The sequence below is a fragment of the Chamaea fasciata genome, unplaced genomic scaffold (assembly GCF_029207755.1).
Source record: "Chamaea fasciata isolate MVZ Bird 193981 ecotype frontalis unplaced genomic scaffold, bChaFas1.0.hap1 SCAF_6, whole genome shotgun sequence".
NCBI classification, from domain to species: domain Eukaryota; kingdom Metazoa; phylum Chordata; class Aves; order Passeriformes; family Sylviidae; genus Chamaea; species Chamaea fasciata.
Window position 1 is genome coordinate 58,317,040 of NW_027094091.1, and position 18,901 is coordinate 58,335,940.

Here is an 18,901-nt window from a genome sequence, read left to right on the forward strand (position 1 = left end):
GGTGTAGGTAGAGACAGAATATGAGCATGGGGAATCTTGAGATAAAGGCACATGTGCTGTGATGCAAAACTCAGCTCTTTCAGCACACCAACAATTTGCATTCTGCAGGGACCACAGAGGCAAACCATTTGAAGTCTTCTCCCTGCCAAGCTGATTTTAAAGTTCTCTTGCAAAATTGATTGTATTCTTTCAATCATATCTTCTCTTCCCTTCCCTGCATCCTCTGATCTCTCATGGTTTTGAGAGTCTCTTATTCTTCCTTTCTCCTTGGATACTTCAAGGGAGACATAAGAGAATGGGTATTATCCACAGACAGCAGAGCCCATAGAAGGACACTGACATGGCAGGCTGCTTTCCTGGCTCACAAAATAGAGGTAAAAATAAGTCTCTGATCCTCTTTATTGGTCTTTTGCTCCTTGCACAGGGGTCTTGCAGTGGCCTTCGTTTTGGTAGCTTGCAACAAGGCTATTTTCTTTTGGTTTTGAATTAAAACCATTATCCTGTAGGGGTACAGATGAACTGTCACCTGCATTGTTTTTCAATGCTAAAAAAAACCAGCTAAGAATAAAATCTGTATAAATTCTTATATGTCAAGAGGAGTCAGAGCTCATGTAAGTATTTTTAAATTACAGTGAGGTCATCAGTTTGGGCTGCCTCATGTTGTACTAGGAATATTTGACTTGCACCCAAGGAAAATTTGTAACTTCAAATATATTTGAAATGAAATGGGGACTTGCCAACTTAGTGTAAAGTAAATGCTTGGGAAAACGCTGGGATTTTAGGAGATGTAGATATTTTCTATCTTTATATTGAAACAGAAGAATCAGTGAACTGAAACCGGGGAAGGGTTCAATAAGTAAATCCTTATGGAATTTGGCAGAATAGATCATTATTGCATAAGCCTTTGTCTGTGATGGAAGTCAATGTTCAGCTCAGTGGTCTGTGCTCATTCAGCAGTGAATAATTGTCTGCAACACGAAGACTTCTTACACTTCAGCATAATTGGGACTAATAACACACTGACCTTCTGGCTAAGATGTATTTATGGTGGCTGGTTCTCACTATGCCTGGCCTGTTTATCAGTTCCCCTGCTGTAAATTCTTGTTTTAAATCTTAAGTATTTTATTTTAAATTAAAACAGGCAAACATCTAATGTAGTCATGTAAATGAGGCAGCTAAAGTGTCGTTCTTAACCGTGGTGCTTGAGGTCTCCTTGAAAGAGACCTCAAGCATATTTTTTGTGCAGTTTTAAAATTTTATTTATCCTGTAGCTGAAACCTAATATAATGGATGTTTTAATACACAAATGTAACCCAGAAGTACAACTTAATTGATGTGAATGTTAAGGAGTAAAATGTATCGGTGCTTTTTTTCCACGTGATGCATCTCTGCCCCTGTGTGAGGTTACTTAATGTATGTATTGTGATGAAATTAATGCATGATACAGATGTCTTGTGAAATATGTTATTTTTGTAGATCCGAGGAAATATAATATAAAGCAGCTTGTTGATGAATATTTTATTCGTATGTGTAGCGATACTTTTTCAGAAAACACTTATCTGTTTAGCTGCAGAAAAAGGACTGTCTTATCTGTGTACTCTTTAAAAGCAAGTGCCCTATTATTTAAGGGAAGTTGAAAGCCCATTAATTTTTAAGACAGTTCTGACAAATTTACTTGATTTAATAATATGCTGAACACTTCATGTTTTCTATGTAGTTTATTTGCTGCAATATTTAAACTCAATTTCCCACTGCCTTGCATTCTTTATGCCAGTTGCGTTCATTTTTCTTATATTAGCATTTAAATAATCTTTTGAAAGAAGAACGCAAAGGAACATTGGTAGCTAATGGAAAAGTATTTCCTTGGAACACATTTGCAATTCCACCTAAATATTCAAAGAAAATATCCTCCTACTACCCAAGGAAGGAAAAAATATAGGAATTTCAGAATGTAAGTGAAGAAATATGACCAATGTTTATGCTTCAAAAATCTTAGTTTGCTTTTCCAGTATGTGGTAAATATGAATATCTGTATGTGATTGCTGAGCTGTACTTTCATACCTTTGAAGAAGGCCTGGACATGGAAACTTCCTAAAACAAATCCTGTGGCTGTAGCCTTGGTTGGTTGCCCTGTTGAAAGGGAAGACATCCATGGCAACTAATGTGACATCACCAATACTGCAGCAGTGCTCAGCTGACAAGTCAGTACGTCAGAATACTTGGGTGTTTTGGTTTGTGGTTCTTGAACTACTTGAAGGGGTTTTTTTGCGTCAGGAGGCTGTGGCAACTGACCAGACGACCAGGAGCATTCACAGTTTGGGGTCTTCTCGCATTGTGCTTTTAAACAATATTGACCGCTTCTTTTGTCTGTATGCATCAGATTGACACAGCTCTTGGAAGGGACCTTCTTTCCTCACCAGAAATACTTTTTATTTTATTTTGGCTCACAAATAGCAATAATTTCAGATCACTATCTAAAATAAATTCTGTTTGGAAGCAGTCTGAGCTCAACAGAGAGATGTTCAAAGCCTCTATTTTCTTCCAGGGATTCAAGGCCCAACAGGACCTTTTTGTTGTTGAACTTATGAAGTAGATTTGTTGAAGTCTTATTCTTTAGCTAAAAGCTAGAGCTTCTGTTTCAGTGGGATGCAGTAAACAACATGTATCTCTCAGAAGAGTTTGTGAGAGTCAGTGTCTCTTGTTTGAAGTGTGTGGTGACTGGAATACTCAGGCACTTCCTGTTTATAAGGTAGCACATTCTCTTGCATTTCAAAGTCTGAAACCTGTAGTTATTCATTCTTTATTCCTTGAATCAAAGCAAAAGGAATGCTGTTGGGTAATTAAAAAAAAAAAAGTAGTAGCTCTAATTTGCAGCTGTGAATAGAATAAGTGGTGGATTTCTGGTGCTGGTAATCTGAATATCTTCCTTGTAGTGAGTGCCATTTCTAGATGCTGAAAATTGTACTGGAAGTGAGTGTTAGAATATAGTTTCTTTTTTATATATACTTCATGGAAAGTAAGTTACTGACAGTTAGAGTAGCAGCTATACACGTATTCACAAACCTTTACAGATTTGAAGGTGAGGAGGTAGACAAAAGATCTAAAAAGGCAGAAAGGACTGTTCTGGTCATTTATTGCTGTCTGTTGCAGCCAAGGGGGAAAAACCCCAAAGAAGTCTTAATTACTTTGCTTGAATGCTTCTCCCCTTGGGTAGCTGGAGAGTCTGACAACTTGCTGAAACTACTCCCTCAGTGCAGCTCCACTTAAGCACACTGAGGATCAGTAGGAGTTTACTGGAAGGAATGATAATCTCTAGTGTTTTGCCAGAAGACTGTTGGAGCTGGGATTTCTTTTGCCTGCCCTCATTGCTGCCTGCAGATGAGCGCTGTTAAGGTAACAGCTCTGTCTGCACATGGCCATCCTCGCTCCAGGCCAGGCATCCTTGCTCCTGTGCAGTTCCAGGACTGTCACTTGCCCTGTGAGGAGCTGCTTTTAGTAGCGCTAAAGCTTATTCCTCTTCTAAAACTCCTTCTCAATCCTCCCAGCATGTTCATTTATTGATTTTCATCTGGAAGAAGTCTTTTCTAATATTAAATTTGGTCAAAATTCTGCCATGTATGTATTTTAGTGTTTAAGGTGTGGCTCTGGTGTGTTCTTTATGACTTAAATACCCCCTGTTTTGTAGTTCCTGGGGCTCTTAGTAGAGTCAGAGAGTAAAACCAGAACATTCAGAGGCATTCAGAGGACACACCCATTCTGATTTGATGTTTTGAGAGAATTCTGATTGACTATTAGCCCTGGAAAGAGAAAGCTTCTCTAACAGACTTTTTTTTACCCTCAAGGTACTTTGATGTTTTCCAATTTAAAATAATTTACATGAATTTTATGTTTTTGAACAGATACAACCTATGCATGCACAACTTCCATCTCTATGTACACTGAAATTTGTCACTAAACATTCTCCCAAATCCAACATATCATATCCAGTATCATTGTGTCTGTATTAGTTGGCAGCAAATGGATGATTATGTCTGTAACTTAGTGGGCGTGCAAAGAAATTTCTGCAGATCATGCACCGAGATCTTATGGAGTCCACCTGAATAAACACATATTTATACTGAGAAGTTATACATTTTTGGGTTTAGTGGTATTGATTGGTATTTCTTGAGTTGGATATCTATACAGTAAAAGGACTTAAAATGTCTAAAGGAATACATCTGGGCTTCAGTGCTGAATTGTAACACTGGAGAAATGTCCCAAAGTTTACTGTATGTGGGTGCTTCTGTACTCTGTAAACTTGTACTTATTTCCCAGCCCCTTGCAGGTGTTTGAATGTGTGTTATAGAATAGTAGGAACAATTTCCAGGCAGTGGATGTCACAGAATTGTAAGAGAGAGACCCCCTTATACCTGGGTGGTGCAAAGTTAATTGGTAATGAGACAATAATTTAAAAAAATGCTCTAAATATATGACTTATTTCTTAGCCCATTGTTCATGTTCCAGGGAAACAGACATGCACATATGAGCAAAATTCATGGTTTAGGCACAATATCTTGACTTGGGGCTCAGGTGTTGTTGCTTCTATTTTTTTAGTGACTAGTTAACATTAGCAGTCACCCTTATAATGATATGACATGTACTGCCTCCAAGTGTGGTGCCTGCCTACTCTGGCCACTGAGGAGGGCTGATTTAATCAGTAACGTGGTCTAGCTTCTGTGACATCCTTTGACATGCTGTGACTGAAGAAGGGAGTCAAATGTAGTCCTCCTTTCCCAATTCCAGCAAGAACTGTTTTAGAAATATTTGAAAGAACTTCTTTGGTTGTTCTCACACCTGAATTTAGGTCAAGTTTCTGAGTTACTTTATTTAGAAAGTGAATATTTTAAAGCTATTAAGGGAATACTTTCAGTGTGTAGCTGTATTACTGTCAACAAAAGATGTGATTAAATAAATTGAATGTTGAAGATTTTCGGCTTATGGTTAACACCAGGTAATTAAAAGTAAGCGCTGCAGTGGGAGTACATTATATATCAGCTGTACTCTTTACCTCATTAGCTGGAGTTTTGCATGTTTATGGAGCTAACTTGCAATTAAAAATGCCTTTAACGTATGCTTAACAAGGCCTTTTAGGTGTTTGGAATGAAGTACTACAGTTTAATTGAAATTGGTATAGCATAAATACATGTCTTTGTAACGTGTTAGATAAATTTCCGTGCCTAACTTGTCTCTTCGCATCTTTTCCTCTGATGTAGTCTTTAATGCTGACTATAAGGCCTGACATTTAGCTTGTATAAAAGATGGAGGTTCTCTCTTAACTCCAAGGAATGTTTTGATTTGTTATATAAATAAAACTTGATTGGCAAGATATACTTAAATTCATGCCTTAGCTGTATTTTTAAGATGCGCGAACATTTGTGTGTGTATGCGGATGTGTTAGGATGCTTTTAGCTATGGTATATCCTTCTTCCATCAGTCGTCTGTTCTGCATCAGAATACCTGGAGTAAAAGACTGTCAATGCATCATTTAGGACTGACAATTCACCTTGAAGTTGAATACTGCTACATCTTTTGTAAATAGCTGCCTGAAGTTTGGAAGCAAATCTTGGGGAAACTTAATGTGCCAAGAAAAGCCTCGTTGTGGAACCTTTTTCCTGGTGATCTAACTTTGTGCACGGTCAGGGGTTCTGTGGAGGAGGATGAGATATTAAAGTGTAGCATAAAAGAGTCTACCATCAACAAGTGAAGTGTCCTTAGGTTAAGGTGGCCTACAAAAGATGATTGAAAAACAAAGTAGGGAAGCAAAGAAAGTTTTGCAAGACATGCAAAAAAATGATAGTGTTAAGTGCTAGATGTGTGAAAAAGGATCACAGAAGTGTGAACCTTCACATACAGTATGATGTACTAACTTTCATTAACTTTTTGTCTTCACCTAGGAGTGTTGTTGTACCAACGAAGAAATCAAGCATATCCTCTTCTACAGCTGCTGTTGGTGCTCCTACAAATGCTGTCAGTGTGGTTTCTTCCTTAGATTCAGCCCAGGCCCCAGATTTGTCAGGAGACTCTCCTGGTAAGTAAGGGTTAAATTAAACAACCTAAATACCAACACTTCTTCCGTTTCTTCTATTTACATCACCATTCACTCTGAATACTAATGAATTAAAGAAAAAATTACAAAAGTAGTACTGTATTAGAAAAAAAAAACCCCAATATTGCATCAAATGCCGATGTCTGAGCAATATTTATCTTAAATTAAAGATTTCTCAGTGTTTTGATAGAGCAATTGTGCTATATTAACTTGTTTTTAGTGTAAATATGGTGTATTCTAAAGACTATTTTTTATTACAGATTAATAATGTAAAGCGTAAGCTTATTGATAAATTCTGGGGTGTTTGACCAAGGGTATATTGGTGTTAGTGCTAAGTAGAACTGGAAATTATATTCAAGTGTTTCCAGTAGCTTTAGCCTGAGGTCAGATTCAGTGTTGATGCTAAACTAATTGCTTTGGACAGTTTTTTCAGTGGGGACAAAATTGAGTAGGTTGTTTATAAGCAAGTGTTCCTTTGAACCGTTGGTCTCTCCGGTTGTTCTTTGTGAGATAAATGATGTTTAACCTTAAATGCTGTGTCAAAGGCATGCTTTTCTACTTAGCCATGTCTGAGTCACAAGGCTGTGTAGGATCTTTGTGCCCATGAAGTTTGCCTTCAAGACTTAGAAGTGATTCAGGTCTTAATCAAGGAAATCTCAAACTGCGCCTGATTATTGGTGTTTTTTCAATGTTTGAGTTTCTTACTTCCTGGTTTTATGAACTTATATCCAAACTCCAAGGGCTGGGGGAAAAGAAAGTGGTCTGTTAGTGTGTCCTCTCGCAGTCCTGTGTCTGGAAGGTATTTGCTCCCATCTTCAACTGCCCATTGCATTTGTGGGGGAAAACCAAAAAGGTTTTGCTCCAGTCATTCCAAAGGAAAAGAAAAGCTATTAAAATTTAGTGTGGCCTTACTCTCTCTGAAAGGGGGAATCCATTCTGCCACCAAAACTGCAGGAGGTAGCATTGTATTAGTGTAAGAGTAATATTTCAAGTAGGGGAATTAGCTGTATTTTGAAATGTCACAATTCTTTTGGGAGGATTGGCTCTGAGCAGCTAATCTTGTTTTAAAAATAGCAAAACCTCGCCTACATTGAAATTGTTTAAAATAATTGCTAATTTTTTAGCTTCTGACTGATTTACCTGGCTTAGTTGTGGGCTTAATTATTACGATTTGTGAAGTAGGTATTCACTTGCTTTTAATAAAAACAAAACAGATGAACATCGATTTTCAGATTTAGTCAATCTTTTAGAAATGTAAAGAAGAAAAAAAATAAATGCTCCTGTGCCTGTAGAATGTATGAGAAATCCAGACAATAAACAATACTAATGTAGTTTGTAACTGTGTGACTTCCATCATGTCTGGAAGTTTTGGCAAAAATTGGACATGTAATCTGAACTGATATGCATAAAAAGAAACTAATCAGGATTAAAAATAGACATGTTTAGACTGGCAATATAATTAATTAAAAGAAAAAGTAAAGGGATAAATGAAATCATGCCTTAAACAGATTAAAGCATGAGACTGTTCCTTTTTGCCCCTGTAAAATAATGGCATGGAAACAAAAATCTTGCAGAACGGGAGTGGTTTGCATCCAGTGTTACTCATGTAAATTGCACACATTTAAGTTTGTAATCAAATTCTCTACAAAGCCTTAATTTGTTTTTGTTAGAGGATGGAAGTAGTAATAAGCAAGCTTCCTATAAAACAAAAATATAATTAATATAATTTTCCTCTGAGTTCACATCACACATTTTTTCGCTAGTTTTTATTTTTATGTAGCAGAGAATCAATACATTCTTCTTATTTTTCCAGCTAACACTCATTATGAATCTGTTTATTTTGTTTTAAAGAAATAAATTAAAACTTTTTTTAAAAAAATAATGAGATTAGGGGCTTTTGTAGTGAATATAAATTTGGGGCTATTTCATATTTGATATGAAGGCTGGTAAACGTCATTCCTACATTAAAAACTTATTTGTTTTTTTTTTAAAGTGAGTATTATATACATTTGTTTGATACATTTTAAAAATTGATAACATATATAATTTTGTATATATGTATGTATATATATATAATTTATTTTGATATATGTAATATATAGAATGTAAAATATATGAACACATCATGCTTTATGATGAAGACTTGAGCAGATTTTGTCCAAAACAGGGGTGAAAGTGGAATGCAGACATTGGAATAGGATTAAATAGCAGGTGATAGTGTTCTAATAGTAATGTGTTCGAAGACTCGGTTTGGGAATAAGTGTTATATAGTATGTGATCATCCTCCAACTATAGACGTGGTGTCCAAATTGCTTGGTCAAGGTAGGAATTGTGTTGAAATATCACTCTGTGTGGTTCCAGATGCCTCCATTGCCATTTGTGTGTGCTCAGAATTCATCAGGCTCCTTCCCAATAATTTTTTCTGAAGTTTGCATCTTGCCTGTAGCTCAGGGATTGTGAACGTCTCAGATATTTGATGCTTAAGATGCTCCCATATCACACGGATTGTGACAAATCTTGGCCTACCAAATACAGACAGGTTGGAAGGAACCCTCCAAGCTCTCACTCTGTTCCTCTGATACTTTAAAAGAGAGTGAAAACATGTTTTGGCCTCAGACGCTCCAGTCTTTTTGCAGAAGTTTCTTCCCCTTTACTCATTCAATCTGCAGAATATTTCATAGCACAAGAAACCTTTCCAGAACACAAATGTGCCCCCTGTGGTCTGAACTTTCCCATTGGTCTGTTGCTGCTGGCTGCTATTTGGGTTGTTGGTTTGCTGGAATCTTGGAAATGAAGGGAGAAGATAAACCTGGTTTTTATCTTGAGCTGATCATTCCATGCCTACTGCCAAGGGTGGTATTGAACAAGAGAGCATCTCTGCTAGTAATAATGTAAGAAGGGCGAATTCGCTGGAGCTGTTTCTTCCTTGGGTTGTCTCACAGGCTGAATGTGTGATGTGATGCAGAGGTTTTACACATGCTGTGTTCAGGAAGGGCTACTGCTAAGACAAGACTAATATTTGGACAGGCACGACTTGGCTGAGCTGCCTGAGCTATAGTGAACATGCCAGTGGGGTGCCTGTATTTTTGTTTGTCAGTTAGTTTTCCTTTTAAATCTTTCCATTACAGTCACAATGTTCTGAAGTGGGGAGAATTTTTTAAAGTGTTTGGCCGTTTGCACTCCCACTGTTTTCTCTAATGCTCTGAGTTTCTCTGTACTCAAAGGATTTCACATGTGTTTTATTAGTGCTTCACTCCAAAGAATGCAGTCTTGAGGCTTTCGCTGTTCAGTTTCCAAATGGTTGTTTAAATACAATTTTTATGAAGAGGGGATATGAAAAGTCCAAGGGAAGCAGGAGTGAATTGTCTCTTGTCCTTTCTGACATTCTGAATGTAGAGGAACTGAGATGTTCCACTCAGTTTCTGTTGCTTGCCTCTCCCTACTTGAAGTTTTTTGAGTTTCACTTGTTTTGCCTCCGAGCCACACAGAGTTAGTTACAGGATTTTTCCTTTTCTGGCCGAGCTGTTCCTCAAATTGTGAAGTTGTAAACAAGGCCATGCCAGAGGGTGAGGTGAAAAAGGAAGTGAATGCTTGGAGGAAACATGACGATAAGCAGTAACAGTGGATAAAAATGGTGTTGTGACTCCTGAATTCTAGGCCAACACATTGGAAAATGTAAATTTTCTGCGACAGTTGGCTTGTTTTGCAAAGATGAATGGTATTCATTGATTTTTATACGTAGGTGAAAATGAACTTGAAGTCATGCAATAAAATAAATTAGCAGGAGACAAGCTAAAGTAAGAAAAATGATCCTGAAGTGAGTTACCATCAGTGCAGAGGTTGTTCAAGCAATTCACTGGATTATAGTAATTATTTCAAAGAGAATTCCAACTTAATGGTGACAGCAGTTGAAGGCTAGTTACCAAAGTAGCATGACTCTTTAAAAAAATCTCAGATTGCGATGATATGCAATGGAAATGGCTTGATACTATCTCAGTATAAAAACTGTTTTTAAACCACTTCTCTTAGAGGAAGTTTTCACCATTGTTTCATGAAATCTGTTTTGGTTTAGCCTACAGATGTGTTTATGTAACAGCTCCCTTATATTAGCTTGTAAAACCTTTCATTGTAGTCTTGCATTGTGCACTTCCAGCCCCAGAAGTGTATATTTGAATGAGCTCATTATTTTACTGGATCCCTCTTCCACCAAGGGCACTGGTGCATTTATGCAGGGTAGGTCTGTTGTACAAAATTAAGAGATATGGTGATTTAATTCAACCCTGTTTTTTTTATACCTCATTCCATCTCCTCACAAAATAAATTATCATGTACTGCTTGTGCATTGCCAAGTGCACTTGGTAAGTGTACATGCAAAGGCATGAGGATCTTGCACAAGGACTTTTTTAACAATATTTTATTGCTTGAGACACTATTTGTTTAGACCCTTGGGGACCTTGAATAAACAATAAGGTTTCACTGTAAGGGTGCTAGACAGATGATCTATTTGCATTTTCTTTTATGTTCTTGCAAATGTCTGTAAAACTGTCAGTTTGAAGGAGCCAGTTTATCAGTGAAAGGATAAGGAAGAGATAAGTCAGTTTAGTTCCACATGTTTGAAGTAGCTACTGCACTTACCCACATGTGTGTAGTGGATGAAAATATGCTACTGAAGTATTTTCATCTTTTTCACTAAAAGCGGAAAAAAAGTGTCATAAAAAGCTACCTCTGAGTTAAATAAAGTAAAAAATGTACTTTCACAGAGCAAAATCTGCATGCAAAAATCACTATGCCTAATCCCATTGAAAGAACCCTGAAATTCTCAGCTGGGATAAATCTGAGATTCACCCCTTTTTGTGAAATATATCTGAGTTTGGAATGTGGTTTTAGGTGTTGATAAGCATGAAGAAATTCAGACCATAAATATCCTGATGTAATCTTCAAAAAGAATATCAGTTTATATAGATGCCTGCCTTATGCTTTGTTACATTCAAATGATCAGTGCTTTTTCTGTTGTGTCTATTTTAAAAAGTTGATATTTACTTAAAATTTCATAGTGTTTTAAATTTATACCTGATCTGTTTTGTGCAGGTTTTTTTTTTTATTTCTAGAAGAAAAAACAATCATATCCTATGTTGTCAGTGATTCCCTTTACCTCCCACTCAAAATATTTCTGCCAGTTCTGTTGAAAAAACAGAAAATCAAAAAAGCCCCAACCCATCCCAATAAAATAAAACAAACAACAAAAAAGCCAAGTTACCCTAGACTGAGAGTATATTTCTTTATTAGCCTCATGATGGCTATTATGCCCTCTCATTGTCTTTGCAGATGTTTCCCTTGTTTTTATTTTTTCCCTAATTTTACCTTCAGTTATTTTGCTGATGGCCCAAACACCGCGCAGAATTATTTTCGTCTTGTTTAATTTAAAAACTCATGCTGCTGTGCTTCATTGTTAAGTCTAATTTTATCCTGATAAAGTGATCTTTGCTTTAATAGGGTAGGATTTTAGTTGTATGTGCTATTGACTATATATCCATACCCAGTGAGTAGTGGATTACTGGTGACAGATTTTAAATGTGGTAAAAAGCAAGTGAGCATTTCTGTATCAAGACATGCTGCTTCCACAACCTGTGTGTTGAGAGGACTTTCTTACTTTGAAGGCTTTGTGTGCCTTTTCAGTTGGGTACTGTGTTGGACTACCCAGATCAGTGTGCTGGTTTCTCTTTATGGGCAGTGTGTGCCTATAAATCCACTTCTGGACACGTGGAACTTCAGAGTGTTTTAAAGTTAGAGGGACTTTTTAAAGTGAAAATAGGGATGTTGGCCTTTAGGGAGAAAGCTGGGTATTCTAGTCAAATTATTTAAATATAAAGTTTCTCAAATAACTGTAGTTTTAAAATCTTAATTAAAAAAGTAGTTTAAAAGCCTTAATTTTAGGAAAAGAAAATATTGTAGCTGTTAAGTATCTGACAAACCACTGAATCATGTGGCTTTGTTGCCTTATGTGGGCTTTGGTTTTCTGTGCAGGAGGCTGTGTTCTAATTTTCAGCACATCATTTGACAGCTTTTCTGTTGGGAATACCCAAAATACTTTTTGGTGGTCTGACTGTAGAAAACTAGCTGTTTAAAAAAATGGAATTGCATCCATGAAAATATTGAGAACATTTACAAGATCTTGCCATCACCATTGAAACATTCAGGAATATGTATTTGATTAGTCTTTATTAGATAAAATATTTAGAATACAGTGCCCGGAAGGTTCAGATTTCACTTTGCTTTCACCTAACACTTTTTTTCACCACTTTCTTATCCTTCCTTCTGTAGGACCCACTCACTTTCTTTCTGATTCTGTCATACCCATACAGCAGTCAGCATAAGAGCTTCAGGTTGAATTTATGAAAAGCACAAATGAATCGCATTCACAAAGAGATCTCCTATCTCTGAAGAAAGAAGAAAAAAAAAAAAGAGCAAAGCATTTCATGGTTATGGCATTCTAGTTTATTTTATTAGTTTCTGTGCTGCCTTTGAAACTAGATTGGAGAAAACCACCCTTTCTGGATAGAAAAACAAAAAACCCCTCATCTACTAGAAACCCTTGATATTCCTTGGAGAAAGCTCTGTGTGCCAGAGTTTTGGAGCAGAAGTTTAAAATTTGACAGGAGAAATAAATTCACGATCTCAGGGATCTATCTTTGCCATCTCTTTCCAAACCTATTTCACTTCAGTCAAGTTGAAAATCTTTTGAGAAGTTGCAGTTGACACATTTTGGTAGATAGTTTCAAGATCTCAGCAGCTGATTTCCAGGCAGGTTGCATTTAACTGAATTAAGAAACTCCGTTGTGGGTGGGTCCATCAGGAATTTTTCTGTAGTTACAGTTCTAAGAAGGGTCACGTCTTTGCTAAGATAGATGTGAGAACTAAAATGATTAAACTCTCTTATTTCAGGCTTTTTTCCTGTTGTTTTTCCCTCCCCTCCTTTCCAGCAGCATAAAAATCTGAAACTGGCAAGGTGAGAGGAAAGAGAATAGGACAGGGTCTCGGCGTGGAAAGAGATAGGATTGCAGATGGACTAGGAGCAGTCATGCTCCTGGGAAATGCACAGAAACCTGTCTGCTAAGATTCATTCCTCGCTATAGCTTGGAATGCAGTGTAAGATTTGTGAGTCACCATTCCTATCCTGGCAGAAAATATCTGTGAAATCTCTGGCTGTCTTGCTTGCCCCCTGTTCATCATTGCTAATACCAATCCATACTGCAGTATGGAGGTTGTATTTCTCTTTATATACTGAACAGCAGAATTTAATATTTACAGGTTCCTCCTGTGCTGATGAGAGCCATGTAGTGTCAATTTGACATAACACAACTGCTTTTTTTTCTTTAAGTGTAGGATACATAAATGACCCAGTCTTCCCTATCAACTTTTGAATAATTGATGTGGCAAAGTTAATAACTCATAAATGAGGTTATACCACTGCCATCATGCTAATGACACCGGCAGTGCAATGGAAAATTTTATCATCGCTGCCTCTGTCAGAGTCTCAGTTTTGCAAAAATTTAAGCCTGGCTCTTGAAAATACCCCCTCAATGTTTTCTGAGTGATTTTGATGCAAATATACGTTTTAATTTTAGACAAAAATATTAAGGGTTTTCTGAGCAAGTTACTTGAAATTAGGTGAGCGCTTCCACTAACCTAAAGAGGCAGCTTTAAAACATTACCATTTGGCTGTATAATTTTATATATTAGTATTATTATATATATTAGCATACTATGGGACTATTAAAGGTGTAAGATGTTGTTTGTATTCCCTTCTAGGGTTGTAAGTGTTACTAAATTTGTTCAGAGATGATCCTGGCTTATAAGACCAGAAGGAATCACTGCAGCCTGGTCTGACTTCCTTCACAAAGCAAACTACGGTTCTTCCTTGAATTACTTTTCATGCTAAAGCGACATTTTAAAAAATTGTCATGACATACCTGGTAAATATGAATGCAAGTAAATAGGACTCCTATGGACAAAAAAAAATTTGAGGTACTAAGAGGTGAAAGGGTTTCACCTAGTCTTCACACAACACTTGAAAACCACGGTTTCTCAGAGCTCAAACTCAAGGCTTTAGTTTCTGGTCTGCTTTTCTAATCCCTGGAATGTTTTCTTATATAATTTGTTTATTATTACTTTTTCTTGTAGGAAGGGGATCATCTAATTCAAAATTGCCATCTGTTCCTGCAGTTTCTTCAGTGCCTGAGGATTCTGCCTCCAATATGAGGTAACTTCTCCAGTTGATCTGAACAGCTGTGCTGTGGCTCATGTTATTGATATTACAATTGATATTCTGATACCACGTAACTTAAGAATGTCCTTTTGCCGATTTTCAATAACTAATGAAGGTTTGGGAAAATATTGAGTGTTGGATAATTAATTCCTTCTTATACATGTATATCACTTAAACATTGTCAAAAATCTATATTCCTTTTTACAAAATTTCAGTGACTTTCTTCTTTTATTTCTAATCACATGTATCTCTCTACTAGTATTACAGACAGGCTTGAGCATGCTTTGGAAAAAGCTGCCCCACTTCTGAGAGAGATTTTTGTGGATTTTGCTCCCTTTCTTTCTCGGACTCTTTTGGGCAGCCATGGGCAGGAGTTGCTGATAGAAGGTACAAGTAAGTTTCCATTTAAAAGAGGGGGGGTTTTGTGTTCTTTGTTTTACCTTGGAGACTGAAAATTTCTTTATTTAGAAACTTTCTTCTTGCCTTCCCAAATGGTGCTGTCCACTGGGTTTCATTGCCTCCTGTTCCTTCTGTCTTTAGCCCTCTGAGGTCACTGCCTCCTCATCTTTGCCGTCTCTGCTACCTCTTTGTGTCCATCTTCCTTTGTTTTCCAACTCTCGTGGCCATTTGTCCTACAGAAGCTGGCGTACAAAATGTGTTTTGTGTGCTTTAAGAGAAATTTTGGGGTCAGGGTCAGCACTTTGTGATGTGTATAGTGGAGCGAGTTGGGCACAAAGACCTGACACTTTTACTGGGACATTTTAACAGAAGGGTTCTTGGGAACCCTGTCAGTGGAGTGTGTTCTGGTCTGTCTCTCCCACGTGAGTCTGCTTCTGCCTTTTTGTTTTCTAACTGGAAGGGAGTCACGCAGGTAGGAGGAATACATTGTCAGTGTGGAGGAGAATTCTCTGGCACATCTGAGAAGATGGGGATTCCTGTGCACAGCAGTGATCATGGCTCTTCCTGGTGGAAGATAAGCCATGAAATGGTCGAGATGGAGATGATGAAATTTTCTTTCTCCTGGTGGGTTTCTCTGTACTTAAAAATGAGGCTCAGATCTGGAGTGAAGATATTAATGTCCTCAATTTTAAAAATTGTGCATATTGGAAGACTGAATTTAGCAGTGCAACACGAATTTTTCAATTTCTGCAAAATTTGGCTGTATCATATAAAGTGCTTTGTCTACTGATTTTTAGAGTGAGATTTTTAGGTTTTGTCCTGTTCAAGAAGTGACAAGAAGAGCTTGTTGCAGCTTCCAGTGATAAGTGCACTCATGATAGTATCCCCTGGTTGCTTAACTTGAGCTGATCACTCTCACATGAGCTGTGTTTGCACTAGCAGATCTAGTTTCTTCCTAGGGAATTAAGGTTCTTTTGAAAACATTTTTGAAACTACTGGTTTCTTGGATTAGGAGAGTCGTCCTGTTTGTAGTGCTGAATATGAGCATTGTCAGAAACACAGTTAGAGTATCAAACACTGCTAAGTGTTTCACTGAAGACTGCTGATATCAAACTTGAGACTTCATTAAATTTGGCAAATTAAAGTTACTTAGTTTAGGAGTTTAGCTTGCTTACCTTTTGAGGTAAGAAAAAATGGAAGAAGTGTATGAATTGCTTTCTGTGAGACTCAAAAAGATGGGATTCTACTTTTGTTTATGTGTGTCGGCATCATTTTAGCTGATAAACTTTTTGAAGGAAGCTGCCTTGTGAACAAATTTATTTCATTCATTTAATAAGAAAAACCAGGAAAGCACTTTTTCTCATAGCTTTATTTTCTAAGGAACTAAAGATCCCATTTTAGTTACATTTTTTTTCTCTGACGATATAAGGGAATCTGATTCGAAGTGTTTTAACTGTAGTGTAGTTATATACATGGATAGATGAGCATTTCATAAATTGGATGAGCAGAACAAGGCAGGATAATCACTGGGAGCGTATGAACTGTCTAGACAAAAATAAACACGCAAACCAAATTTTTCGTTCTAAATCCTAGTTATAGACCAGCCCAAAACAAAATGCAGATACAAATAATAATACTCAAATTAGTTTGTAAACAACTGAAAATATATAATAGGTTATTGCTTGCACTTCTGCTTAGGTTTAGTGTGGGGTTAAGGGTCAAAGTACTAATAAGAGTGTTTGGGATGTCTGCTGCCATGAAACAAAATGGAAACTTGATTGATAGCTGGGGGCTGAAAGGAGAACGCGCAATGGAGAAAGCAGAGGTCATAAAGCCATTTCCCTCTCTGCATATATAATGACCCAATCCTTCGAGAAATAGCAAAATGTAGATACAGTGGATTAATATAACATATGTTAACCACACTTCTGATCATTTTGACATACAAACGTTTATGAAACTGAGTAATGGGGGTAAGAATTACTGTTAGCTGCTTCTTTTAGATGCAAGGCGTGGAATTTATGATTTCCCTCTCACATACATACTTTTATTTTGTGCTGATGGAGTACAAAATTGGACTGGAAGCGGCATGAAAATTTTGGTTTTCTTTTGTTTGACAAAATGCTTATCTATTGCACTTCAAAATAGCTTGTGTTAATAGTGCCATATAAGCATGCATTTATGTATCATTTTTTTTTCCTTTTGTAGGTCTTGTGTGCATGAAATCTAGCAGTTCAGTTGTGGAGCTGGTGATGCTCCTTTGCTCTCAGGTGAGGTTTAAGTAACAATGTCTGAAATTGATCTGTTTGAACACAATGGAAATGACAGATAAAATTTTAATTTAAATTTTACTTTTAATTTAGGTTCATGTGTAATAGGTAAAATGATAATGTACAAGGCCTTTTGATTAAAAAAAAAGCCATAGTAATTGTCTCTATTCAAATGGGGGTTTTGTTACCTTGCTATTGAGCATTTACATAACCTTGAAGATGGTGTGGTACGTAATTCTATGCTGTCATTTTTGTAAGATGAGATAGGATCAATAAATATTAAAGTTAAAGAAACAGATTGATTCCTGCATCTTGACACGCTGAATCCTCTGGGATAAATAGAATTTTTCCTTTTGTGTAGGGGTTATGAAATGAGTGATAAATACTTTTGAAACCCTGTCATTCCTAATTGATTTGACAAGTACTAAGGATTGCAGAAAAAATTTAAGAAAGTAACCCTGGTTGTCATCAGTTTGGGACATTCTACATTCCTAAAGGCAAAGTGATTTTAGATATGTAAGGACTTGAGAACTGCCTGTTCCTGTGTTTGGAAAAGACACAGAGCCTAAGGAGCTTTCTTAAAATTATGTATGCTGTATTAATTGGATTTTTTGGGGGGTTTCTTTCTTTCTTTTTTTTTGGTAATTAAATGGAAGACTGTTTTTATTGAGCCTTTCTTTTGGTGCCTTAAAATTATACCTTTCTGGTAGTAAATTCCCCTACTTAAAACTTTAAAATAGCTTTTTTTAATGGGAATGGTATTGGTCTAGAGGTCAAGGGTTCTGACCCATTTCAAAACCTTTGACCTTCATTTACAACCCCTCTGGTTTGCTTGCCTGACGAATAAGGATAATGCAAAATTAATGTTTCTTCACATCGATTTATTCGTTTTAGTGCCTATATTGCCAAATTTATTTAGAGTGTGCTGATAGACATTTCATGAATACAAATGAAAGAATCATAGAAGGTGTGAAAAATCGATAGTCTACATTGTCAATAAAGTGCAATAAGAACAATTACTTCTGGAGATTACACCTAATAGATTTTACAATGAACTAGTGAAGAGTAGTTATGTTTTCCAGTGAGGTTATTATTAATGAATGTAACCAGAACTTTGCTCATCTAGGTTTCAGTCTTCCTCAGGAAATACAGTATCATTTTACCCTGAAAGGAATTTAATATTCCTTATGGAACTTTTGGAATTTAGAGATTGTTATTTTACATATGGCAATACTGGAAGTGGACGTTGTTCACAGCTTCTAGAATATGAACTTGCAGCTGATTTAAATTATAAAATAATCTTTGCTACTGAGAAATCCATATAACAAATTTTACTGTTCATTCAGGAATGTGTTAAAGTAAAAACTAATCCCAGGAATAAATATGTGTCTGACAACTTGGTATTACCATTTAGAAAAATTAGTTTTGGTATCCATGCTTCTTGTATCAATAATTAGTGCTTGACCTTTCCATTTTTTGGGGGGTAAGGTAATCTAATCTTTCTTAAAATCATGTTGTGCTCTATACTGTACGTCACTTGTTTGGTTTTGGGAAGTGGAAAGGATAAGGAATAAATGACGTGCTCTAATGCATCTATTTGTCATATGTGTCACAATGCCACTTAATGCTAATCTAATCAAATTGAAGCTACGGTGATTGCTTAGCAGTGCACGTTGCACAGGCTGAGGTGGTTCTTTGTGGAGTACTAGAAATAAACCAATAAAGTCACGAAGGCCTCAAAGTCTTTTTAAAGTTACATAGCAGCTGTAATTTTTGGCAGAATATGAAAAATGATGTGAGAAATGAATCTAAAATTAGCTCCAGATGTATACAGATTGTTCTGGGGTGATAATTACATTTTTCACTTTGAATTTTCCTAAT

General features: G+C 36.6%; 1 protein-coding gene across 3 annotated transcripts in view; it reads left to right on the forward strand.

Moving 5' to 3' along the window:
• The window catches only part of LRBA (LPS responsive beige-like anchor protein), a 364,153-nt gene that overhangs the window by 83,043 nt on the left and 262,209 nt on the right, over positions 1-18,901 (forward strand). For all 3 annotated transcript variants that reach the window (XM_066186497.1, XM_066186498.1, XM_066186496.1), the window contains 4 exons: positions 5,934-6,067; positions 14,267-14,345; positions 14,611-14,744; positions 16,959-17,020. In XM_066186497.1, the coding sequence (XP_066042594.1) occupies positions 5,934-6,067; positions 14,267-14,345; positions 14,611-14,744; positions 16,959-17,020 (409 nt within the window). The remainder of the gene's footprint in view (positions 1-5,933; positions 6,068-14,266; positions 14,346-14,610; positions 14,745-16,958; positions 17,021-18,901) is intronic.